The sequence below is a fragment of the Gobius niger genome (assembly GCF_951799975.1).
Source record: "Gobius niger genome assembly, chromosome: 9".
NCBI lineage: Eukaryota > Metazoa > Chordata > Actinopteri > Gobiiformes > Gobiidae > Gobius > Gobius niger.
This window is the reverse complement of record NC_136860.1, coordinates 34,199,421-34,227,045: the sequence shown is the minus strand read 5'-3', so window position 1 is coordinate 34,227,045 and position 27,625 is coordinate 34,199,421. Positions and strand designations below refer to the sequence as shown.

At 39.4% G+C, this 27,625-nt stretch overlaps 1 protein-coding gene across 1 annotated transcript in view; it reads left to right on the top strand.

Moving 5' to 3' along the window:
- Positions 1 to 27,625, top strand: part of slc49a4 (solute carrier family 49 member 4) — a 156,951-nt gene that overhangs the window by 126,024 nt on the left and 3,302 nt on the right. The window contains exon 8 of the mRNA XM_079563451.1: positions 5,641 to 5,823. Coding sequence (XP_079419577.1) covers positions 5,641 to 5,823 — 183 coding nt within the window. The remainder of the gene's footprint in view (positions 1 to 5,640; positions 5,824 to 27,625) is intronic.

Genomic DNA, 27,625 nt, shown 5'->3' with positions numbered 1-27,625 from the left:
ATTTTAGGCCGATATCGGGTCTAAACGAATGGAGGAACCGGTCAAATAAATACAGCATCTTTCAAGTAATCGGGTAATACGGTATTTTATTGCTTTTAATTTGAATTTTAGTGATTGTTTTATTGATTTTGTTTGCCTTTTAAGTGTCATTGTAGATCCTTTAAAGGAGTTAAATCATGCAAAAACCATACACTGCCTGACCAAAAGAAAAAAAGAGTCCACCTGCATTTAACTAAGTGTTCTGATCTGGGGCAGATGTTCAGCAACATGAGATTTTAGTGGTTCCTTTCATAGAGGGAACGCTAAGCTATCGTCGGGGGTCATTAGCGCGTGCAACCGCGAAAATAAATGATACGATACGATGCAATATACTTTATTAATCCCGAATCCCGTTCAGAAGCCCCTTATGAGAGACCAAAAGGCCCGGTTAATCGTGAGGCCGTCCACCTGTGGACCCACCACCTGCAGGAGGAGCCATAGGGGCAGGTGCAGTGTGATTTGGGCAGCTCCAACAGCTGCCCCCACGACCCGGCAACGGACAAGTGGAAGAAAATGGATGGATGGATGCACTGCAAAGAATATTTAACTAGATCAGTATAAACATCTCAATTTGAGCACAATAATACAAATTTTAGTTGTTTTGACTAGTTCAGAAGTTCTTGGGCATTTGTCCTAGATGTCACTTGTTCTGAGATGTTTCTGACTCGTTTCGATACATTTCGTCCTTATTTCAGGTCATTTTCTTTGCCAATGGGGTAAGAAAATTGGTCTTATCTCATTGGCAATTTTACTTTCTTATTTCAAGCGAGATTTACCCTAGAACTGGTCTGAAATGTCCTCAAACAAGCAAAGCAAACTCGGTCCGATCAGGAAAAGTGTCTAAATGAGTGAAAACTGCTCAAAACAAGAAACATTTCCTCAATTCAAGTCATTTAAGCCAACGCTTGATATTTACATTTTGTAGTGTGGAAATTTAGTTCATCAGCTGCAAACAGACAAGTCACACATGAAAACATCAGATTCAAAAAAACTTGAAAAATTCAGTAAATAGGACAGTGCAGAGAATAAATATAAAAGCACTGTAAAGCTATTGTTCCCATTTAGCCCCTCCCACCCAAGGATTTGTTATTCAGCAGGCATTTTGGACTTCCTGCAGGCGCTGGAGGGATTTAAGGTCCAGCCCTGTGTAAAGGGAGTTACAATAATCCAACCTTCACTGCAAAAAGTAATTAACTAGATCAGTATAAACATCTCAATTTGAGTATAATAAATCCAAATTTTAGTTGTTTTGACTAGTTAAGAAGTTCTTGGGCATTTGTCCTAGATTATTTTACTTGTTCTGAGATGTTTCTGACTCGTTTCAATACATTTTGTTCTTATTTCAGGTCATTTTCTTTGCCAATGGGGAAAGAAAATTGGTCTTATCTCATTGGCAATTTTACTTTCTTATTTCAAGCGAGATTTACCTTAGAACCAGTTTGAAATGTCCTCAAACAAGCAAAGTAAACTTGGTCCGATCAGGAAAAATAACTAAATTAGCGAAAACCGCTCAAAACAAGATATATTTCCTCGATTCAAGTCATTTAAGACAATGCTTGATATTTACTTTTTGCAGTGTGATGAAGGCGTGGATCGTCTTCTCTAAATCTTTTTGTGGCAAGTAGGCCTTCATTTTCGCAAGAAGTAGCTTTCACAACTGATCCAATGTGTTTTTCAAATTTGAAACAAGTATCAAAAGTCACCCCAAGATTTTTAACAGTGGGGCGGATAAAGGAAACAAGAGGCCCGATAACACTGTCGGTCTTTAGGTTTGACAGGGGGTTGCAACTTCCGAATACCGCTATCTCTGTTTTGGTTTAGTTACAAGATAACCCTATATTTGCAGTTTGTTATTCACATCCACATCTACTGTTGGGTAATGGGTTTATTTTTTTTGTTTTGCTAATTTGTTTTAGGGCTGCGCAATTGATCGAAATGTTATCGAAATCGCAGTCCTTTGGTCAATCTCAATAATCGTTATGGGACTGTGTGATCAACAGCCATTTCTTTGGCAGAAACAGTTCTTAGTTTTTGTGTTTGGACGAGACAATTGAAGATATTTGTGCATTGAATGACGCTGGAGGAAAGTATTTGTCACCGTTTGCGCCGAGGTTTGTGTAAAAGACATGGTGAAGTTTATGAATCAGCTGCGTGTATTTGTTTAAATCATTAAAAAAGACAAGAATAAAAAGATTCTCAATTTCCGACCCAGAAATGATTTCCACACAAAATGGTTAATATCCTCCAAACTACATAATGCTACCTTGACGCTCTATTTCCTTTTCGAATTGTTTTTTTTTTTTGCTCCTCAAATCTTCCCGAACAAACAAATACTCTCAGCGCGAACAACATCTCCCGCTCCAGACTCTGGTCAGACTAAGCACCGGCGGGGACGTCATTTTCCCTCCGTCTGACCACGTCTCCATTGTTTCCTCCACAATCGCAGCCTAAGGAGCGCGTGAAGTGAAATGTTATTTTGGAGGTTGAGGGTTTGTCATAAATCGTGAGTGCGGCCCGGGACAAACGTGGCTGCGGGGAAGAGGCATTACTCAAAACGGACGTACAACAAGTTTCATTATTTTAGCGCTTTTTTTAAAGAAGAGCGACATCGCCGAGCTTTTTATCAACTTCTTCTATAAGCCGAATGCCCATCTCGGGTCGCCCGTTGCATTATGGGTGATGGAATCTCTTTCGGCGTCCAAACAGTATTGATAGTTGGCGTAAAGCAGTGTTTTTCAACCTTTTTTGAGCCAAGGCACATTTTTTTCATTGAAAAAATCACGAGGCACACCACCAGCAGAAAATGATAAAGATTTAGCTCTGTAGCCGATATTCAGTCGTTCTCATCTCAAGTGTCTTGAATAGGAACACTGTATATGTGGAGCCCCTCGAAAATGAGATGCTGCATCTCAAGGGGCTTTCCATTAATAAACAACATTATTAGTATAGTCTCGCGAGCCACTATGCCTCACCAATTTTCTTGTCTCAAAGAAATGAACTACCTGATATGGAAGAGTATTATATGGTTACTCTGCCGATCACTAGACAGCACAGACACTCGAAAACATTATTTATGGATAGTAATGCATTTGTTTTAAAAAAAAACAACTAGAAAGCTCTGATTTGGACCGTTTTAACCGCTGGAAATTTAATAATATAAAGTGTTTTTGTCGTCGCCATGGAGCTTGTTACGATGTTAGCATAGATACAGACGGCATCTCTGGAATCGTCCATATATGGTCATTTTTAAAAACAGTTAAGGGGGAAAACAATTTTGAAAAAATGTATATTTTCTCTAATTATTCAAAAACTACTGTAACAAATGCTGAAATATGAATATAGTTTCTACTAAATAATGATACAAAGACATGGGGAGGAGCAAAGTGGTTCCACAGCCCATAAATACATGAATAACGGAGAATGCTAACTTGATTCTACATGTTAGCATCGGGCTAACGCTAACGGTTAGCTCGCGCTAGCTACAACTGCCGTTTTTTCACTTCTACTGAACAATCTGCTGTGAGAAAATATCCATATGGGCCCGATTTACACTTGACTTTATTTATGTGATAAATAAGTTCATATTCCACCAGAAAATGGCAAAAAAGAGTGAACATTGTTTCTCTAAAGATTCTACTTTCCCCCTCGGCGAAGCCACGCCCCCTTCTATGACGAGATGCCGTCTGTGTCTATGAAGTTTATTTTTACAACTGAAAGAACTGGAAGAACTGAAGGACCTTTCATACCAAGAGATGCTTCAAAAGTGACGACCGGTCCTTGTTCACATAGTTGGAAAAATTAAGTGAGAAAAACATGCTGAAAAGTTGTGCGGATCTTTTATTCTTTTACACAAACATTTCTGACCCTCGAAAGCGACTGTTGGACAAAGTGCAGGGTCTGAAACTGTGGCCTCAAGTCGCCGACATTCAGAACATTTAAACTGGAATGAGAAATAAACACGTAGGCTACAAGGAGGTGGACAGTATACTAAGTCTTTTTTTTATTATTATTATTGTGACCAAAGAAATCCACGTACACATATGGACAACACGGGGCCAGCTGACTCTGTGGAGAAGGCGCTGTGGAGGCGTTTAAGGCACTTTTTGAGTGGGAAATGTACGTTATATAGATACATTACAAATTGAATATACTACTAAGACGTTTTACTTGACATTATTTGGCCAGGGCTAGCAGAGAAGGCCCTGCTGGTTTCTTTTTGGAAATAAACAACTGTAACATCATGTACAATGTTTTTAAAACCCTTGCTGCACTGTAAAAAAAAGTCTGTAAATTATACAGTAAAAAACTGTAATTTACCTACAGAAAAAGCATGTTAATAGTTTCATGGTAAATTACTATTTATTTTACAGTGTATAACAATTTTTTTTTTAAACTGTGACGTACGGTACATTTTACATAAATTTGCTGCAAATATTACTGGTTTACTCTGTTATTGCTGAGTAAACTGTACTTTTTACAAATCAATTCTGTAAAATTATTTACCGTTAATAATGTAAATTTTACAGGTAGATAATGGAAAATGTACGTTTTTACACTGTTAAATTTAAAGAAATGCAGGTTTTTATAATGACATATTCTGTAATCACAATTACGCCCATTTACCCTATTTTTCAACGTATATTTTCTGTAATTATTACAGGTTTCCTCTGTAAAGTAACATGTGGAATAATCTCTGTATCAGCTGCACTTTATTAACTCTGAGTGATCTTCTTGAACGCCGACTGTAACAAGTGAATTTCTCCTTTGTGAGATCACAGGATTATCTTATCTTATCTTATCTTATCTTATCTTATCTTATCTTATCTTATCTTATCTTATCTTATCTTATCTTATCTTATCTTATCTTATCTTGTCTTGTCTTGTCTTGTCTTGTCTTGTCTTGTCTTGTCTTGTCTTGTCTTGTCTTGTCTTGTCTTGTCTTGTCTTGTCTTGTCTTGTCTTGTCTTATCTTAATATTGAGTAAACTGTACTTTTTACAGGTCAATTCTGTAATATTATTTACAGTTAAAATGCCAACTTCACAGTTAGATAATGGAAAATGTACGTTTTTGCACCGTTAAATGTAAGGAAATGCAGGTTTTCTATATTATATATTATATATGAGGTGAAATATGAGAGCTAGTGTGTGTGTGTGTGTATGTGAGTGAGTGTGTGTGTGTGTGTGTGTGTGTGTGGGTTAAGGTTTTGTTTATTATTATTATTTATTTTTTATTGTATTATTATTACTGTTATCATTTTGTTTGATTTGATTGCATCTACTCAGCTGTTTTCTGTTCTATTTTTCTTGGACATTTTTAGGACCCCCATGAAAACGAGATGATTCATCTCTTGGGGCTGATCCTCTAATAAAATGTTCATAAATAAATAGATATTCTGTAACAACAATAACTCCCAATTTGTTGTTGTAAAGATATTTTCTGTAACTATAGGAGGTTTACTCTGTTAATATTCATGAACTGTTCTTTTTACGGATCAATTCTGTAATATTGTTTACAGTGAAGAATGTCAACTTACGTATTAGTACTGCAGATTTCCAAATATTAAAGTACCGTCCTCTTTTGCTTGTGTCCTCCTCCGCAGCCATCCTGTACACCTCCTGCATCCTGATCGGGATCTTCATCAACAGCAGCGTGCCCATCTTCTTCGAGCTCTTCATCGAGACGGTTTACCCGGTCCCCGAAGGCATCACCTGCGGAGTGGTCACCTTCTTAGGAAACCTGGTGACCGGCCTGCTGCTGTTTTTCCTCACTTTCTACTGCACAGGTAAACGCACCGCGGGAATCCAACGCTTCCTCACTCTCACAGCAGGGACTCGACTTCAACATCTGAGTCGGGTTTTGAGCCGAACCAAACAGCGCCTTCACCAGCTGTAATTGGAGACAAAGCAGGTGCAAGTTAGCGTAAACAAGAGGTAAATACAAGAGTTCCCTTCCCTGTGGACGCTGCTCCTCGATCACAGCCAAGGAGGAAGCGAGGAGCACTTTCCTTTTGGGTTGACAATGTTTGAGGCTCTGAAATGTTGTCGATGAGAGACACACTCTGAGCTGAAAGGATCCACTTCCTGCAGTAATTTAGCCTCAATTTCTGTTTGATTTGGGCCACTCAGGCTGTGATAAAATAATAAAGGCGCTCGGTGTGGAGGACAGCGGGCCGCCGGCTCTGTTCTCTGTTCAGCTTTTAGAGGCTGTCGCCGAGAGGGAGGAAGTACCCTGGCATGTGGGGATTATGAATCATACTTAGACCGCAAAATATCTGCAGAACGTTTCAAGAAGTTACTAGGGGTGCACGATCTTGACAGAAGTTTGCTTTTTGATTTGCGACATTTGAATGCATGAACTGCTAAAATGATGAAGTCATGTTGCTTTAAGCCCTTAACTCCCACCTGAACCGAGCATATTTCCCCCGGTTTGGGCCTCTGGAAAAAAGGTGGGGAACTAGCGACAGAACTGAGACGAAAACAATGATGGAGATGTGAGAAAACTTTGACAAAAAAGTGACGAAAAATTGCTGAAAAAGTGGCGATAATGTCACAAGAAGTTGACAAAAAATGTACGAAAAAATGACAAAAATTTGACCAAAAAATGACAAATGTGACAAAAAAAATACTACAAAAATGTGGTAGTAAAAAATGTGACAAAAAATGACAAAAATGTGATAAAAAATGTGACAAAAAAATGACAAAAAATGATAAAAAATGTGACAAAAAATGACAAAAAATAATAAAAAATGTACAAAAATGTGACAAAAAATGACAAAGAAAATTACAAAAATGTGATAAAAATTTGACAAAAAATGACAAAAAATGACAAAAATGTGACAAAAAAGGACAAAAAAATGACCAAAAAAAAAGACAAATTCCACTATTCCACTCACTATTTTCTGTCTTTCTTTACATAAACAGCAGTTCTAATTGTAAAACATGAAGTAACAAGGCAGAGGTCCTCAAAAGACAATCACTCATCAGTCATTTTTTTTGTCAATTTTTGTCAATTTTCTGTATTTTTTTTATTTATTTATTTTTTGTCAAATTTTTGTCATTTTTTCGTCTCATTTTTGTCCATTTCTTGTGACGTTTTTGTGACATTTTTGCCACTTTTTCCATCAATTTTTCGTCCGTTTTTTTGTCAATGTTTTCTCACTTTTTTGTCACATTTCCATCATTGTTTTCGTCCCCGAAGAGGAATTCAAAAAAAAGAAAAATGAGCCGTTCATATCGTTCACTGTGAAGACTCGTTCAAAAGAGCCGGATCGTTTGTGACCAACACATCACTGGTCACTTCGGAAACCGCTGCATTACGGAAACCACCATCAATTCACCGTTTTTTTCACTGTTTTGTAGCATGTCATTCCCACTACTGCCTTCAGAGGGCGCTCCGGGCCAATTTGAACTCCTGACCGGCCCGTTTTCTCACTATTTCCTGTCTTTCTTTACATAAACAGCAGTTCTAATTGTAAAACATGAAGCAACAAGGCAGAGGTCCTCAAAAGACAATCACTCTCCACCGAAATCTATGAATATTAATGATTTATTTCCACTTTGTTCACTTCTGACAGCAGCTGGCATCCACCCGCGTCCCCATAGGCGCCATATTGAGACTCGGCGTCTTAAACACTCACAAGTGCTGCAGAGAGGGCAATAAGGCGCGTCCCGAACCAACGCGGGACCATTAAACGCAAAAAACTCGCTACTAATATTTATCACAAGCTGTTTTGTGTCACAGCCCCTCTGCGGCGGAACTGAAGGGCGATTGAGGCAACGTTTCTCTCTCCGGACGTCTGTGACCTTGCTTTATTTCAGGGATTATTAGCAATTTAAATGAGATTTTGACCCCGGGAAGTGGAAAAGGCCAGTCAAGTGCAGCGAACGCTAAAAACTTCGATGGGGAAGGACGGAGCCGGCGTTTTGGGGGCGGATTTTCTGGTTTAACCTTTGACTATTTGTAAACAACGTGACTGTTGTTGAAATAGCGCTGCCACAAACAGAAATTACCCTGTGTTTAAATAGATGTTTGTGCTTTTGACTTTTCACCTTCTTCAGAATGTATATGGTGAAACAGCTTCTATTCTGGAATATGGTGATTGAACTTAATTAGAAATCATTTGGAAAAGTTTATGAAAAACCTTCAGGCCAAATATGAAAACACATGTTCCATTCTCACATGTTTTTTATGGTATATTCCTGCACACAGTATTTGCACTTTCTGTACAAATATGAAAGTTAATGTTTTAATATTTTTGATGAATATTGTGAGAATCAGAATTGACTTGGATGATCTTGGCTCAAAAACAATTATTTTAATTATCGACTAGTTTATTTTTTTTATTGCTTAACCCCTTAACTCCCGCCTGAACCGAGCACATTTTCTCCAGTTTGGCTTTGCCCCAATCCAAAAGCTTCTGGAAAAAAAGCTGTGAAAATAGCAACAAAACTGAGACGAAAACAAGGATGAAAATGTGAAAAAAGTGAGAAAAAATTGGCAAAAAAGTGACAAAAAAATGACAAAAAATGTACAAAAAAATGACAAAAATGGACAAAAATTTGACGAAAAATTTAGAAAAAATTGACAAAAAAGTGACAAAAAATGGACAAATAAGTGATAAGAATTTGACAAAAAAATGAGAATAATTTGATGGAAAAGTGGCAAAAAAATGGACCAAAAAAAATCGAAAAAGTGATGAAAAAAATCTGATGACGTGAGGAAAAAGATCAATTTAGTTTTGTAGGTCTTAGCTTTCAAATGAGGCGTTTCACTGGCCTACAGGATTTGGGTAAAGCTGAACTGGAGAAAATGCTCTCGGTTCAGTCGGGAGTTAAGAGGTTAAAGGAGTTATACCTGATTGTACAAAGAAACAGGGTGACTCACATTTCACATTTCATGGCTATTTTCTGGTCCAAACTCATCTCAAACTTTCCTAATGCTTTTACAACATCAACATTAGTCACAGCGACTGAGTTTAAACCAGGTTTCACAACTTTCAGGAGGAAAACTGTCACTTCGCTGTAAAAAAAATGCCTACTAGCCTGATATTTTATGACTGTTTAAAAGGCTTTAAAATCAGTGTTTTATGGATAAACGTCTCTTTTTACCATATACTAAAGGACAAAATACATTTTATTCCAATAACAGAAAATAGAAAAATAAAGGATAGCTCCTTTAAAGGGAAAAATGTTAAAATTATATATTTTCCCACTCCTACATGTTCCAATGTCCTATAGGGTCCTAATGTGTAGAATGAGCCCAGACCTGTTCACCACAATCTCTAAAATCCTGCACTGTCACTCAGAAAGGTGTTAATTTGGGTCTGAAGTGCCGTCATGCACGAGCTTAATATAGAAGCTGAAGTCACGCATAAGAGGTGGCAGTAGTGAGTATAAAATGACAAACTTGCATCTAGCCCCTTTAACCTCTTAACTCCCGCCTGAACCGAGAGGATCTTTTTCCTCACGTCATCAGATTTTTTTTCCATCATTTTTTGGGGGGGTATTCAACTCATTTTTGTAACTTTTTTGTAATTTTTTGGTCAATTTTTTAATCATATTTTTGTAATTTTTTGGTCAAATTTTAATCATATTTTTGTAATTTTTTGGTCAAATTTTAATCAATTTTTGTCTGGTTTTTTGCCGTTTTTTTGTCAAATTTTTATCAAATTTATGTCATTTTTTTGTCCATTTTTTATCACATTTTGGTCTTTTTTTCACATTTTTGTCATTCTTTTGTCACATTTTTGTCATTTTTTTGTCATTTTTTTGTCACAATTTTTAAACATTTTTGCCACTTTTTCATCAATTTTGTATCAAATTTTTGTCATTTTTTTGTCACATTTTTGTCATTTTTTGTCACATTTCTGTCATTTTTTGGTCAATTTTGTATCAAATTTTTGTCATATTTTTATCACATTTTTGTCCTTTTTTTGTCAAATTTTTGTTATTTTTTTGGTCATTTTTTTGTCAATTTTTTTGTCACATTTTTGTCATTTTTCGCCTCATTTTTGTCATTTTCTTCTGACATTTTTGTGACATTTTTGCCACTTTTTCATCAATCATTCCTCACTTTTTTGTCAATGTTTTCTCACTTTTTTGTCACATTTCCATCATTGTTTTCGTCTCAGTTTTGTTGCTATTTTCACAGCTTTTTTCCAGGAGCTTTTGGATTGGGGTAAAGCCAAACTGGAGAAAATGTGCTCGGTTCAGGTGGGAGTTAAGGGGTTAAAACAGCTTGTGCCTTGTAAACAGAGTAAGTGCATTCAGTTTCAAAGTGCATTCTTAACTTCACATTATTTCATCAATAAGAGTGCAGACTGTAGTACAAGGTGGTACAGCGGTTAGAGCTCGAGCTTCACGGCCATAAGGTCTCGAGTTCGATCCCCGGGTGGGCCCTTTCTGTGCGCCCCAGTTTCCCCTAGCACTAAAACATGTACAATAGGCCAGGATGAGTGAGAGTGTGTGTGAGAGTGCGATTGTAGGACAACAGATGGACATTACCTTTAGAATTTGATGTTTTCCTTGACAACCCTGCAGCAGGTGTTCTACAGTCTCGCAGAATCGAGCTGGGGCACTTAACTTTTCTCATTTTCAAACTGTGTTTACGATCAATGAAAATGCGCCGCAGACAGATCCAGACTGTCTGTTCTTTGCTTTGCTTTTCCAGCTATTTTTGTGTTTACAATGAAGGCCTGCGATGGCAAAAGAAGTTGCAGTAAAGTGAAGATTACTGCGCGGATTTCAAACTACTCCTGGTATTATTAGCCTTACAATATAGTTCCCCCTTTTATCCGCTTAGATAAGATAAGATAAGATAAGATGGTACTTTATTGATCTCACAGATGGAGAAATTGCATTCGATGAGAGAGCATCCGGCAGCAGCACCCATTCAGTGCGCACCACTCTTTTTTTTTTTTTTCTTTGGTGAAAGATCGTTGTGTCGCGGCCGATGATCTCGAAATTCCACATTGTTTAATTTTGTGTAATTATACTTTGTAGTGGAACACTTCACGTAACCATATTTAAATAGGGAAAACGTGGAAGAGCTTGGTAGCTTCTATCTTGACCTGTTTTGGAGCTATAGAGGAGAGAGGGAGAGGCTAAATGCTAACGCCGTCTGCGCTGTGTTTACGTGATTGAAGGCACGGGGGAAGATCAGACAGGTCCTAAAGAACTCGTCAAAGATAAGGTAAGAACATATCTCAGTATGGAAAAACGGTGGCCTGTTCCTTTAAGATTAAACTCTAAAACGATTAAAGTACTTCTGATTTGTATAATACTATTTCTCAAAATCATCTTGAGGGCCAAAGGTTCTATGCTGGAGGGCCGGATTTGGCCCCCGGGCCTGACGTTGCCTACCCCTGTTTTAGTGCATTGTCAGATCATAGAGAAAATCCCCAGGTGCTGATGGACGGATTCCTCCCATTCATAAACTACTTTAACCCCTTAACTCCCACCTGAACCGAGCACATTTTCTCCAGTTTGGCTTTACCCCAGTCCAAAAGCTTCTGGAAAAAAGGTGAGAAAATAGCGACAGAACTGAGACGAAAACAATGATGAAGATGAGACAAAAAAGTGAGAATACTTTGACAAAAATGTGACAAAAAATGAAAAAAAAAATGGAAAAAAAGAAGACAAAAAATGGACAAAAACATGACAAAAATGTGACAAAAATATGACAAAAAAATGAAGAAAAAATGTATTAAAAAAGACAAAAAATGACAAAAATGTGACCAAAATGTGGAAAAAAATAACAAAAAATTGATTTAAAAAAGACAAAAAATGTGACAAAAAATGACAAAAATATGACAAAAAATGAAGAAAAAAAAGACAAAAAATGGACAAATAAATGACAAAAAATGTGACAAAAAATGACAAAAAATTGATTAAAAAAAGACAAAAAATGACAAAAAAATGTGACAAAAATGTGGAAAAAAATGACAAAAAATTGATTTAAAAAAAATACAAAAAGTGTGACAAAAACATGACAAAAACATGGCAAAAAAATGACAAAAATGTGACAAAAAAATAATTTAAAAAATGTGACAAAAAATGACGGAAAATCGATTTTAAAAAAAGTGACAAAAAAGCTACAAAATGAGTTGAATACCCCCCCTAAAAAAAGATGGAAAAAATCTGATGACGTGAGGAAAAAGTTCCATTTAGATGAGTTTTGTAGATCTTAGCTTTCAAATGAGGCGTTCCACTGGCCTACAGGATTTGGGTAAAGCTAAACTGGAGAAATGCTCTCGGTTCAGGCGGGAGTTAAGAGGTTAAAGTCTGTTCTCAGCTTCATCCATTATAGCATGAATCTCTACTCCATTATCCATTATAGTACGAATCTCTACTCACTTCATCACTTGAAAAAGGAACTTCTTCATTCATAAATCATTTTGCTCACGGGTTTTTTGGGGTCAGGGTGACCAGCGGAGAATCTCCTCTGCCCATGTTCAAAGGTTTGCGTTGTGAATGGGAGATGTGTTGATAAATGTGTCCGTCTAGAGAAAGATTAAGCGCCGATGGCCGAGGTTTTTGGCCGGTCCTGTCCTGACTCCTGCCCCCGGCCGCTTCAGTGAAATATGGAGTTGTCTGGGCTCGCTGCTGCGGGACACGGCGGAGCGCGGTATGCACAGGTCAGATAACTTTGCCGAGAGGAAATGGCCCTAAACTTGACAAGAGATACTTTTTTTTGTACTTTTATCTTTCTTTCTGAATTATGAGTCAGACCCATTGCCTTCAGCTGATATCCTGGAATTAAAGATTAGACGAACCAGAAGTCTGTTTAAACTATAGACTTATTATTTAAATCCAGCCTGTGAAGAAGCTACACAGTTGGTTCTATTATAGGACTTCAAAATGAACGTACCTGATTGATCTCCATTGTTTAGTACATGTTAGTTTCCCGATAGCCGACCTTTAGGGCTGGTTACCCTTCATTTATTTTCCCAAATCGATACTGAAAAGCATCACTAAAATTTTCTTTAAAAGTAATATTGAAATTCGACTCAGTTTCACCTTTTTTTTAATCTGAGGAAATTCCGAATACCCCCTGCCAGGTGCTCAAGTGCCCCCAGGTCCCTGTACCCCTGGTTGGGAAACACTGATATAGAAAGAAAACAGAACAATAATGTGAATTTATTCCATACAAGACCATTTCTTTTGACTTAATTTCCTTTACAGCTGTCCATGGACCAACAGGCATCAAAACTTCATCCCTAAAGATATAGTACTTTTTTGGAACCTGTTTGGATTAATTTTTCTATACCAGTTGTAGGGCTGGGAAAAAATCAATTTGATTTAAAAATCAAGTTGGTAGGTCAAATCTTTTTTTTTTCTCTTTCAGCTAACCGGCCCTCTGCTTAGAGCAGGGGTGCCCAAATTTGGCCCTCCAGAGAGTGACTTACTTTTGCTCCGCATCTGGTTAATACTAACTCTCTCCCATTCATTCTCAATGGTAAATATGGATGCAGTACACTGTTTGGCCACCAGTGTCAAATTGGGGGCGCTGTTTCACTTCTTTTGCAAAGTTATGGAAACACTGTTGTGTTTTGGCATCAACTTTACCAGTTTTCCAACTTTTATTACAGAGGTCGGTGACACATGACTTATAAAGGAATTAATGCTGAACTGACTCTTTCAAAATGATCTAATATCACGTTTTCTGTGAGTTAACAAATTAATGAGGTAAAGTCACTGAAGGCAACGTCATGCCCGGGGGCCAAAATCAGCCCTCCATCATCAAACTCTGGCCCGCGAGATGATTTTGAGAAGTATTATGACCCAAATCAGAGATCAAATGCCTGTTAAAGTACTCTAGAAATGTGAAAAATACTGTCAATTCCTTAAAATGTCTTAGCAGAGCACCCTTTAGGCCATAATCCTAAAAGAATAGTCATCTAAAGGTAGAAATGAATTTAGATCTACTTGAATTAAGAGATTAAATCTAAAGTTGGAGTAGATTTGGTCTGGCCTTAGAGCAGATAGAACCTATTCTTGCCCATGGAATAATTTGGATTATTTTGTATAATTTCAAGTGAAGAATAAATGATTTTCACAATATTTTTTTTAAAATTTGATTTAAAGTGGGATTTCTCCTTGTTCCATTTGCATTAGCGTTTTTTATCTGATCTTAGATTAGTTCAAACCGACTCAAATTTAGCATAAAAAAAACTTTATTCACGTGATTTTAAGTAATTCATCTAATTTAAGATGGTCATTTACAGTGTGTATGATGTACAACACTGACATATGTAGAAAGTGATGCTTTACTTCAATTGCTTCAATTTGGAGGGTCCCGCCCTTGGTCTTTTGACGATGAAGAAAACCGGCCCTCACTGAGCAAACTTGCCTCCCCCTGCTGTAGGTACTGCTGATACAGCTGCTGTTGTTGTTGTTTACACTATATTGCAACAATTATTGAATTTGTTCTACTAAAACTTGGCTAATTAAATACAATACATATACATTTATAAAGTATATTAACACTTCACAGTTATTTTGTTTTAAACCTTATCATGAATATACACTTCCTGACCAAACATAAAGGCTTCTGCAGTTGGTCAGGTCTAGGTTCAGCATCACTATGAGCCCAAAGAATGAGACCAGCCGATGACCTGAACATCCTGAATGACAGGTTTCTTCGTCCCTGACGCACAGGCATATTTCAAGATGACGATGACAGGAATCATCGGACTCACATTGTGAAAGAGTGTTTCAGGGAGCATGAAACATCATTACCACACATAGATCTGAACCAGTGTTAATTTTGACAACATATTTTATTTTAGTTTTAGTTTTAGTCTTTTGACTAAAATGTAAATTAATTTTAGTCGAGATTTAGTTGAAAAAATCTTTTCAATTTTAGTCTAGTTTTAGTCGACTAAATTTAAGACTAATTTAGTCGACTTTGCATTGATAATATTCATTATAATCATATTTAATGTTGTTCCTCTGCTTCATGGAGCTGCTCCACATGAACAAAGCTCAGAGCTGATCCTTTGGCAGAGAATCTACATGATCTGAGGCTCTTTCAGACGCTCAATAGAAGTTTGGATGATTTTAGTCTCTCCCTTTCATTTTTATTTAGTCTTATTTTAGTCGACTAAAATATCTGGACATTTTAGTCACAGTTTTAGTCTCATGAGAAACTTTTAATTTAGTTTTAATCCAATTTTAGTCGTCAAAAATATCACTTTGACTAAAATTAAGACTAAATATTTTAGTCGACGAAATTAACACTGATCTGAACCCCATTGAGAGTCTTTGGGATGTGCTGGTCACGCTCTCTCATCATCAATCCAAGTTCTTTGTGACAAATGAATGACATTGACATTGCAGAAGCTTATTGAAACAAAGCCACAGCAAATGCCAAAGGTGGTCCAACAAAAGATTAGAGCGTGTGACCTTTTTCTTTTTGATCATCCATCCATTTTCTTCCACTTGTCCTGTTTAAATCACACTGCACCAGCCCCCATGGCTCCTCCTGCAGGTGGTGGGTCCACAGAAGGACGGCCTCATGGTTCTAACCGGGCCTGTTGGTCTCTCATAAGGGGCTCTTTGTCTGACCCGTCACCTAGGACCCCGACAGCAGAGCCCCCAGGTTCATTCAGGCGCTCAAACCCCTCCTCCACGTTAAGGTGGTGGTTCCAGGAGGGGTCTTTTTCATCAGGCAATTCATAGTCTATCGGGTCTGTGGTTCTCGGACGTTTCTCTCCATGTACCACCAGGCCAAGATCAAGAAGAAACCCGGACTAAATCAGGTCTAACTTGAATGCATTACTAAAGCACAAAGTGAATCATCTTTAATCTAAAATTGAAGATGACCCTGAGTACAAGCCCAAGTTCTACCACATCCCCCGTGTCTCATAACAGCCGCGCATTCCACTTTTCCAATTCTCTCTTCAATCGCACCTCGTCACATCGGCTTTTATTTCTATTACGCTCCGTCTACGCCCGGTTTACGGTGCATAATATCCCTCTCTCCCTTCGGCCATCTTGTTACGAATGCTAAAACACATCCACCGGCAAAACCTGCTCATGATTGTCCGTTTTAACATCCACAAGCTCGGCCATTCCGCTTCACGGATCGCCGAGCGGGCCCCCAGACGCCGCTCCTGTTCCGTTTTAAGAGGCAGCGGGCCATGCGACTGCCTCCACAGCACCAATGAAGTGCGCCACCAGCCAAAATTACCTACAACTCCCCCCCCCCCCCCCCCTCCTTCATCTCATATGCTTTCTGTTTGTGTCACTTACCGCCGGACGGCCGAGGAATACGAAGCAGCGCCGAGGTATTGTGAAGGGCTCAATAGGTTTTTAGCAGAGGGGGAGAAAAAAAAAAAGAAAGGAGTTTATAGGGGGAGAAGAGTGGCATCGACTTGAATCGAACCAGGAATTATGCAGCAGAGAGAAATAATTGCCCGGGAGTTTGACTGTGATGCTAAACTTCGGAGCATTTGAAGTCAGGAGGTGCAGCCAGAGCGAGATGCGGAGGTGTTCTAAGCAGAGATGAGTTGGCACAAAGAGAGTGAGGAATTTAAAACTTTTGGCGATGAAATTTAAGAGACAGAAACAGGAGGAAAAATGGAAAAATTATCTCCAAGTTTATTAGATTTCTACTGCGCATCGTCGTGGCAAATGGCTGATCATTGATGGATTTCCGGGCCTAGATCAAATTAGGACTAAACCGGTTCAGAAGCCCCTTATGAGAGACCGACAGGCCCGTTTAGGACCATGAGGCCGTCCTCCCGTGGACCCAACACCTGCAGGAGGAGCCATAGGGGCTGGTGCAATGGGATTTGGGCAGCTCCAACAGCTGCCCCCACGACCCGGCAACGGACAAGTGGAAGAAGATGGATGGATGGATGGACGATTTTTGTGTTTCAAGAACTGCACACGATCTGTACGTTGTTTGCACCAACACTGTGCATTTGTCGTATCTCTCAAATGTATTACCGGAGGCTATTGCTGGGTTGCAGGCGACATCACAGCATTCTAAAGGCCTATACTATTATATAGAGGAAAAATAATTTTGTTTTTGAGGACATTTTTGGTCTTGTACAGAGAGATCATGGACCCAGTGACTGATATTAATGATCATTTTTCTAATTCATACATTTTCTTTTTAGCTACAACTTGTGAAAGTGTAATGCTGTTAATAGGAAAAACTGGCTCCTGCCCCCCGCTGGGTCCGGTGACATCATCATATTCTAGAACCTGCAACCCAGCAATACCTCTCGGGCAATTTGGATAGGTATAGTCTATAAATCTCCTTGGATACAGAGAAGGTGCATGTTTGAACAGTATGACTCACTTTCCGGGAGTTGGAGAGAGAAAGGTGACTAAATTACATGTCATACATTTGCATGGATCCAAACACCTTTGCTGAATTGCTGCTACGCTCACACCACTGTAATGGCTTTTTCTCTGCTCCCTCCCTGACGCCTGCTCTCCTCGCCTTCCCTCTTCCTCTCGGCATATGGCAAAAACTTTGTCCTGGCCACAGGCACCTCTGAAGCTTTCTGTATTTCGGAGTTTTCGTGCGATTGATGCACTCTCTCCGAACGGGAAATTCAACGACTTACGCAACATGTACAGAGAGCAGTGTTGGGAGCGTTACTTTTAAAAAGTAATTAGTTATAGTTACTCACTAAATGTTTCAAAAAGTTACTGTAGTTAGTAACTGAATTACTCTATAATAATAATTTATTTATGGTTTTATTTATTTATGGTTTATTTGGTAGGGACAGTGCAAGTTAATGAACAAGCCACACCGGATTGTAGCCTTAGGCAAATTTTCATCCGTCGTCCCCCATGCGCACTCTCAAACACACTCTCATTCATCCTGGCCTATTGTACATGTTTTTAGTGGTAGGGGAAACCGGAGTACCCGGAGGAAACCTACGCAGACACGGGGAGAACATGCAAACTCCACACAGAAAGGCCCCGTCCTGGTGGGAATCGAACCCGGACCTTCTAGCTGTGAAGCGAGAGCGCTAACCGCTGCGCGACCGTGCCGTACCGTAACTCGTTACCAGGGACAGTAACTATTTGCGTTACTGTGAAAAAAGTTGCTATATGTCAAAGAATCTGGATTATTTTCTTTGTTGTTGTTGCGGTTTTCACAAGTCACTTGAAATGAGTAGAAAAGACAGATGTTCAAAGATCTTCATAGTAACTGAATAAACTGAATGGGGGGTAGAGTGGGGGGGGTGTATTTGCGCCACAGTTTTATTAATGTAGGAATACGGCCGTATTCAAAGAGAATGGGGAGGAACGGGAGTAAAAGAAACATGTGCCAACGATCAGGGCAGACTTTACGCACAGGCATGAAGTCTCTCCGTTCATTCATCAGGCAAGACGAAAAACGATCATCAGCAAATATAAGTTTACATGCCCTAACAGAAGGTTCGTCGCCTGCAGTGTCTCCGGAGCGGAGAGTGGGGAGAGAGGAGGAAGAAAGGCGCTGAGGGAGAGAGAGGGGAAAGACACGTCTCCATCGATTCTGCGTCTTTGGGTTAAAAAGTTCCAAAACTACTGGAGCGACCGGTTGTGACCTAGTCTTAAGATGCAATTCTGAGGCTTAAAGAGTTTGTATAAAAAGGTTATTACGCTTCATATTTCAATTAAACCTCTTGGATTAAAAGCGAAGCATTCAGCACCTAAACCACTGAGTCCAGATGACAGCTGAAGAACCTTTGTCTGCGAAACTGTCTCGAATTTAAAGGAGACATATCATGCAAAGACCCAGAGTAATATTTCACTCAATTCGTGCAGCTTTGAGTAATGTAACAATTGCGTCATAGTTAAAACGTAAAACTGCTCTCCGCATTTTTAAAGCCCTAAAAAATCAACATATCGGTCGTGAGCTGTCTTTGTCAGAGTGAAGCTATAAACCACACCATAAATCGAAACAAAGTTAGTTTTTTAATAAGTTGTTCCGACAGCTGCCAGCAGGAGGAGCCCCAGTCAAAGTCTTCACCAGCTCTAGCGCCTGCATTTCATTGTTACCATTTAATTCTTACAGATACAATTACAAACAGGGCCGGACTGGGACTGAAAAACAGCCCTGGACTCTGGTCAGCCTGGCCCAAATTAGCGTAAATGCGACACTTCCACAAATACATAATTAACCTCTTACCCCCCGCCTTAACCGAGAGCATTTTCTCCAGTTCGGCTTTACCCAAATCCAAAGGCTTCTTGACTGGAGAGCGACACTGTAACGCCTCATTTGAAAGCTACAATCTAGAAAAGTGATGGTAACTTTATGTCACGTTGTCGCTCCATTTTTGTTTGTTTTTGCTGCTTTTTCATTACTTTTTTTGTGGCTTTTTGGCCTGTTTTCGTCACTTTTTTGTCACTTTTTCGTTGTGTTTTCATCTCATGATTTTCTGGGGTTTTTTGTCATGTTTTTTTTTTCCCACAGTTTTTTTCATCGCTTTGTCATCACGTTTTCGTCACATTTTGTTGTGTTTTTCTCACTTTTTTTGTCACTTTTTTGTTGCTTTTCCAGCACAGTTTTGTTTTTGGATGCTTTTCTTTTAAGCTTTTAGATTTGGGTAAAGCTCGCACTGCAAAAAGTATTTAACTAGATCAGTATAAACATCTCAAATTGAGCACAACAATCCAAAGTTTAGTTGTTTTGACGAGTTAAGAAGTTGTTGGGCATTTGTCCCAGATTATTTCACTTGTTCTGAGATGTTTCTGACTCGTTTCGATACATTTCCTCCTTATTTCAGGTCATTTTCTTTGCCAATGGGGTAAAAAAATTGGTCTTATCTCATTGGCAATTTTATTTTCTTATTTCAAGCGAGATTTACCCTAGAACTGGTCTGAAATGTCCTCAAACAAGCAAAGTAAACTTGGTCCGATCAGGAAAAGTGTCTAAATGAGTGAAAACCGCTCAAAACAAGATACATTTCCTCAATTCAAGTCATTTAAGCCAATGCTTGATATTCACTTTTTGTAGTGCGGTTACGCCCGGGGGTGAGGGTAAGGGTAAGGTAAAGTGAGGGGCCCTAGAGCCAGTGGCCCTTCTGTGCTCTTCCAGAATGGACATATGGTCAGTCCGCCCCCGATTACAAATGTATAAAACGTAATGCTGTTAAGTTTAATTTCAAGCCCCTGATGCAAGAGTTTCCCTCCTCCCACTGTGGACACCGGTCTGAACAAAACCATAACACCTACTGCATATAATACCACGCTTCAGTGCTTTTTATCAGGTTTAACTTCAGATAAAGATGCACCATAGAAGCATTCCAGTGATTATTCTATCGATTCTTTCCAGGGTCGTGCCTCGGTCTTGTTTATTGTAATCCCCGACATTCCCCATAATGCGCCGTTGAAGTTTTAATTTACTCTGCTCGTGGCTCATTGATCCCTGCCTTGATCCATCGCGGTCATCGAGGTCTACGATTATGAATATGTCTGAATATAATGGCCCCATAGTTCATCAGCGGAGGTCTCTATATCTTTCAAACCCCTCCGTCATGAGAGAGACGGCCTCGAGCCTCATCTATTACGCTGACCTCAATTAAGAGCGATTACAGTCCCAATATGGCCGACGGAGCGTGTCCGGCCTGCGTGTCTGTGGCCAGGTGGCAGACGCCGGAATGGGCTCTTAATATGATGAACCACCTGTCGCCAGCGTACCTCTAATAATAGCTCACATCAATGGTCGGGGCAGTCGATAACCTCTCCAACATGGCCGCCATCCGTCTCCGAGTCTAACCGGGTTCTTGATGGTCGTGGGACTGTCTCGGATTTTGATTTGTTTCGTTGAATTCAGGATGAAGCGTCTCGTAATCAAGACAAATTAGGATTGGAGAAAATGGTCGGACACGGGGGCGGGTTTAGGACGGAGAAATGGACAGATATTTAACTCGTCGGTCATTTTCAGGAGACGTTTTCTTGAGGAGGGCACGTGAAAACATCTTGTCTTTAGTTGTAACCATCCTTGACTTAAAGTTATACTTCAGGATTTTTGACATAGGGCCACATTTCCTAGTTAGTGTTGCTGATTTCTGGAGATATTCTTTTTGTAATTCATGCAGTTCTTATATTTGAAGAGTTAAGTGGCGCTAGGCTAATGCAAGGCTAGCGCATTTCTATGGTATCAGCTAGCCTGCATTAAAAACAGTGTGACCCGCTCCACAGAGCACCTGAGGCAAATCACTTATAACACCAGACTAACCATATAAATGTCTGTGTCCATAGAATAATTTTGACCATTTTGCATTTAAAATAACTTATATTTGAGCAGCATTAGCTTCGTGGTTGTATAAGCTACGCAGCGGTGGAGTGATCTGCTAGAAAATAGTCCCTCAAAATGCGATCATTCATGTGATGCAGGTCAGTTATATTCCAAACATGGTTATGTCGACACAGACATGGTTAGTCTGGTGTTATCAGTGATTTGCCTCAGGTGCTCTGTGGAGCGGGTCACACTGTTTTTAATGCAGGCTAGCTGATACCATAGAAATGCGCTAGCCTAGCATTAGCCTAGCGCCACGAAACTTTTGAAATATAAGAACTGCGTGAAGGGAAATGGAAATGAGGCCCTATGTCAAAAATCCTGAAACATCCCTTTAAAGGGCTGGTTCTCAAACTGTGGTACTAGGCTCTTCAGGTCGTTCTCAGGTTCATCCGCATTATGTGACTTTATTCATTTAATTTCATTTTATTTATTAGGCAGGAAAGATGAAAAAAATAATAATAATAATCGGGCCTGGCTCAGTACAAACTGATTTTCAGCAGGTTCACAAAACATCAACATCAACACTCGACACAAAAACATACAAACATACAAAAACATACTGTCCCACACAATAGGAGGAACACACTGGTGTGAGGCTCCAGTGTCCGTCACTGGTGATCACAACAGCAGCTGTCGGTCAGATGTTTCAGCATAGTCTTTTTAAAAATCCGGGAGACAGTATGGTTCTTATGGTTATTGTTCCAGGCTCTGGTGAGCTCACAGAATAATGACTTTTGTCAGTAGGTGTTCCTGTGGTGAGGTTTGGGTAAGATTTGGTTTGTGGTGGATCAGGTTGAACGCACGGATTGATCGCTGGGTCTTGGGACCAGAGCAGACAGTGAGGCCGTTGGGCAGTTGTTGAGCAGATGGAAATAGAGCTTGATACCATGGCTCAGGGCGTAGGGCACTTTTTTTTTTCCAAAGTGGTTTTTCAAACTGCAAATGGCCAATAAATGAATCTGAATCTGAATCTGAGTTCTGGAAAGTCAAAGCCCCAGACTGTGGGGGCTTTGACTTCATTTTGATTATGGATCATTTCATTTTTGCTTTTTTCTTGGTTTAGACACAGTTTGCTCAGGGAAGCAGGGGTCACGGGTTTCCACCATATCGGGTCGGTCATGAAATGATTCATGACACGAACCATTGTATCGCAGCAACTTTACAGCAGGTTTTTGACGTAAATAAATATTTTTGCAGCTTGTGATCCAGAGAACGCTGTCCGCCTGTTCCGTCTGCTCTCTGCCCGCTGAGAGTGTGAGGGGAACAGACACCACCAGTTCTGTTCATGTGGGGAAGATTAAAGCCAAAGATTCTTTTTCCTGACAACCCAATATTGCTGCCTCTTGCAGATTTATATCTTTTTGCTTGTTTTAGGCAACTTTCAAGCATTTTTGGACGTAATTCAATCCATAATCCAATTAGAACTATCCTATTTTGCACTGACCCGTGTGTCACTAGACCTTTTCAGACCTCATTAAAGGGACTGGATGCAAGTCGGCCATTTTTATACTCACTACTGCCACCTCAGGTCATACGTGTAACTGCAGCTTCTATATTAAGCTCGTGCATGACGGCACTTCAGACCCGAATTAACACCTTTCTGAGTGACAGTGCAGGATTTTAGAGGCAGTTGTGGTGAACAGGTCTGGGCTCATTCTACACATTAGGACATTTATGTGGAAAAGTGGCGATTTTGATCATCATCAAATAAAGACGTCTTTTATCACTGATTAGCGCTTCACTGAGCTAATAATCTAAATGTATTGTTAGCATCTCAATCTAAATGGTCGCGTGTGAGTTTTAAAAACATATCACATAAATTTAGTTTATGCTAGCGGTCGACAGGGGGGGGCTCATTCATACTTCACAAGACGCAAGAACTTCTTGTTCTTGCACCCTGAGCTGCAGAACAAAATGAAGTCACTTTTGTCTTGTCCATGGAGACGTTTTGTAACTGACAACAGTTCCATGGCGACAAGGCAAATGTGACTTCATTTTGTTCTGCAGCTCAGGGTGCAAGAACAAGAAGTTCTTGCGTCTTGTGAAGTATGAATGAGCCTTAATCAAAGCGTTGTCCTGTTTTGTCTCAAAGATGAGTTGAATCCACATGGTTCTCATACACACCGTTTTTTTACAGTAACTCTGGTTCTCTGAATGTGCACAAAACGAGTTTGGCGACTCACAGGCTAATTGTCAGTGGTCAGACAGAAATTTTCAGTTAGTTTTTAATCAGTGGTTCCCAAACTGTGGGTCAGGGACCAGAGGTGAGAGAATGTGACCATTTGCCATTTTATAAAGTTGGGAAATAGACTAGTCGTCATCTTAAATCCCAGTCTCACAGTGGCTTAGTGGTTAGTGGTTCTCACACAGAGGGGCGGGGCCACCTCTGCCCTGCACTACTGCACAGTGGAACTGTTTTGACCGTAAATGGATTCGCTCTTCGTCGATTAACCATGCTACTGTAGGGCCCCCATGAGGATTTTTGCTTAGGGCCCCAGAAGGGCCAGCACCGGCTCTGGGCGCCGCTCCCCTGCTCAAGTAAAAAATCCTTGTGTAGTGTGTACACAATGTGTCTTGATGTTTATGTGCTTTGCCGTAACATTGACCTAATTGTAATTTGGCTGATCTTCTTTTGTACGGCGCCTTCAGTTTCCTTGTGTACGAAATGTGCAGTATAAATGAAGTTGCCTTGTGTATAAATGAAGTTGCCTTGTGTATAAATGAAGTTGCCTTGTGTATAAATGAAGTTGCCTTGTGTATAAATGAAGTTGCCTTGTGTATAAATGAAGTTGCCGTGCCTTGATGTTGGGCATTTCTCTTGACAGTTCAGACTAAACTCAAAAAAGTTGCAGTGTTTAACTAAAGAGCTTACTGATGATGCAGCCAAACAAAAATCATAATAATATGGGCTACAAAGACTCTTCACTTCACTGTTCTTCCATCTTCACTAAACCACATGCTTAGGTAAAAGTGTTCTATCTTTGGTTATTCCTCAGATCGATTCCGTTCTGCTTCTGTCTGATAACTCCTGATGCCATCTCTAATTAACTCTGCTCTAAGTGTGCATTAAGTTTGGTCGCCTCTTTGGCTTTTCGAACTGTGGACACTTTTATAATTAACTTTGAAGCAAAAGGTGAAGAGAATACAACCAGCTCTTTCTTTTTTTTTATCTTCTAATCTTGTTTCTGGTTCATTTAGTCTCCTGTCCCTGTTCCCATAGATCACACTGCACCGAGTGAAACCTCCTTAACTTCCAGCTCTGGATTTAAGTGCCTCGATTACCCCTGTCTAAGCTCGACCCGAAACAGAAACGCAGAGTCAGCTCCGTTTTAGTCATGACTTTCCTGTTTTAGTATCATTTTAGCTTTGTTTAGGCTCTGATTTTGTCTTGTTTTGACACAGTTTGGTGAAAAAACGAATCGCTTATGATTGTCGTCTGCCTTTAATGGAATCCACTGCGTTGAAATGGTTTTGTTTATTATTTTGTTCATTATTTTCACTAATGGATCGGCCTCAACAGAGTCAAGAGCTTTACCCCATTGAAAATCTTTGGGCTGTGCTGGAGAGGGTTTTGTGGAGTGGTCTCAGTCTCCCATCATCAATGCAAGATCTGAGGGAAAGATTTTTCCCCCAGAACAAGACATTTTGTCTTGTTTTAAGGAAAAGATTTTGCCATTGGGGTCAGCATTTTTTTCTTGCTAAGAATTCTTATTTCTAGAATATTTTTCGTATCATAAAACAAGAAAGAAACAAAATTTAAGCAAATAAATAACTAGAATTAAGCAAAATGTCCTCAGAAAATTGAATCATTTAAGGAAAACATTCTTATTTAGTGAAAAATTGTGGGATATTTTACTTAAATGTTGCTTGATTTAAGTAAAATGTTCTAAATTACACACATTTTTGAGCAAAATGTTCTTACCTTATCTTATCACCTGGCCGGAGGATTCATCTATTGTACATGTTTTTAGTGGTAGACACGGGGAGAACATGCTCCACACAGAAAGGCCTCGTCCTGGTGGAAATCGAACCCGGGACCTTCGAGCTGTGAAGCTGAGGCTCTAACCACTGTGCCACCGAGCCGCCCACTTTAAAGAATGGAATGTATTATCTCTCTGTGAGAAGCAGTTCTTACATCTTAATGTAAGAACTGCTTCTCACAGAGAGATAGTTGTTGATCTTAGTTTGTCTTAAAATAAGAAAAAAATATTCTTTGTCTAAAACTGAAGAAGATTCAAAACGTTTTTCTTTCTTGTGGTAACTTTCATATTCTTTGAAAAAGTTAATGGTCAAAAAATGGTCAAAAATTCTGCCAGGGTATGTAAACTTTTGAGCACAACTGTATTTACATTTCTTTAAATAAGATAAATAAGATCTGGACTCTGGCTGTCAATCTATGCGTGCACTGCAAAAAGTAAACAACTAGATCAGTATAAACATCTCAATCTGAGCATAATAATCCAAATTTTAGTTGTTTTGACTGGTTAAGAAGTTGTTGGGCATTTGTCCTAGATTATTTCACTTGTTCTGAGGTCTTATCTCATTGGCAATTTTACTTTCTTATTTCAAGCGAGGTTTACCTTAGAACTGGTCTGAAATGTCCTCAAACAAGCAAAGTGAACTTGGTCCGATCAGGAAAAGTGTCTAAATGAGTGAAAACCGCTCAAAACAAGAAACATTTCCTCAATTCAAGTCATTTATGCCAATGCTTGATATTCACTTTTTGCAGTGTGGCGGTCAATCTATGCATGAAAATAATGTCTCTCGCTCCCTGAACCACTCTTTCACAATGTGAGCCATCAAATGAAGAAAAACAAAAATCCTATTGATGGAAGGTTAATACAAACCCAATAAAGAGCGAGACTTGAGCCATATTTCCAGTCAGAGCATCTCTGAAAAGGCCAGAGCATTTGCGTCTGAATCCTTTCATTTGTGACGTCGTGAAACTTCTGAATTGCCGGTTCTTTGCAGACTCTTTGTGGAAAGCCCCGCACCTGCTCCCGTCTGTGCCCCCGTCCTCACACGGGGAGCGCCGAGCCGTGGAAATGGAGCTGCTTTATCCTCCGCTGTTTGGGTTCAGCCCTGGGTTAACGAGGATGTGCCGCACCGGAGAATTATTGTTATTATTATTCATGCAACGCACGGCTGAAGGTTTCCAAATCACGGGACAACCTTAGACTTAGACTTTTTTGAGGATTTAACCATGTTGTTCTGTTTTATCCAGAAAAAAAACATACCAGGAGTTGTGCAGATTTACTCCAGAAGACACTTTGGAAGCAGGATTCTTTTGTAGCTTTGGACCTCGTTTGTGCTGCTTTAAAGCCGGGCTCCATGTGACAGCGCTGGGCTATGTGTCATATTTTTACACCTCGCTGGTTTTTGCATATTTGAAATAAACAGTGGAAGCTTTAGTTCATGATTGACAGGTTCTGGAGCTCTGTGGAGGCTCGTAGCCGGTCAGGACTTTTTTTTTTGGTGCCCTTTTTAGGAACAGGCTTCGTAGGAGGAGACGAGCAGCCATGTTCATTTCACAGCCCACTCGGGAGCATTACTGTAAAGATCTATGGCAGGGTCCCAGACAAATGAAGAGATAGCTCAAGATTTCGTAAAGGACAATGAGTACAAGTAAGCAGGTTAAAAACATTACACGGTATTAGAGCTGGACGATACGGCCAAAAAATAAAATCTTGGGTTTTTTTTTGGACAATTGCAATTTTAATGGATTTTATGTGATTTTATTTGAAATTAACTTTAAAAAGTCTCCTGATCTTTCATATGAAGAAACCTGCTAAGAGTCCTGCTCATTAATATTTCATAATGGAGCTACAGTTAGGCCCATTAAGAAAACATAACCCTTTATTTAAAAACATTTTTTTCTGTTTACCCTGCAAAAAGTAATGAACTAGATCAGTATAAACATCTCAATTTGAGCATAATAATCAAAATTTTAGCTGTTTTGACTAGTTAAGAAGTTGTTGGGCATTTGTCCAAGATTATTTCACTTGTTCTGAGATGTTTCTGACTCGTTTCAATACATTTCGTCCTTATTTCAGGTCATTTTCTTTGCCAATGGGGTAAGAAAATTGGTCTTATCTCATTGGCAATTTTACTTTCTTATTTCAAGCGAGATTTACCCTAGAACTGGTCTGAAATGTCCTCAAACAAGCAAAGTAAACTTGGTCCGATCAGGAAAAGTGTCTAAATGAGTGAAAACCGCTCAAAACAAGAAACATTTCCTCAATTCAAGTCATTTAAGCCAATGCTTGATATTTACTTTTTGCAGTGTAGATATTCCTCGTCTGCTCTCAAAAGAAAAACCTCTTAATAAGCCA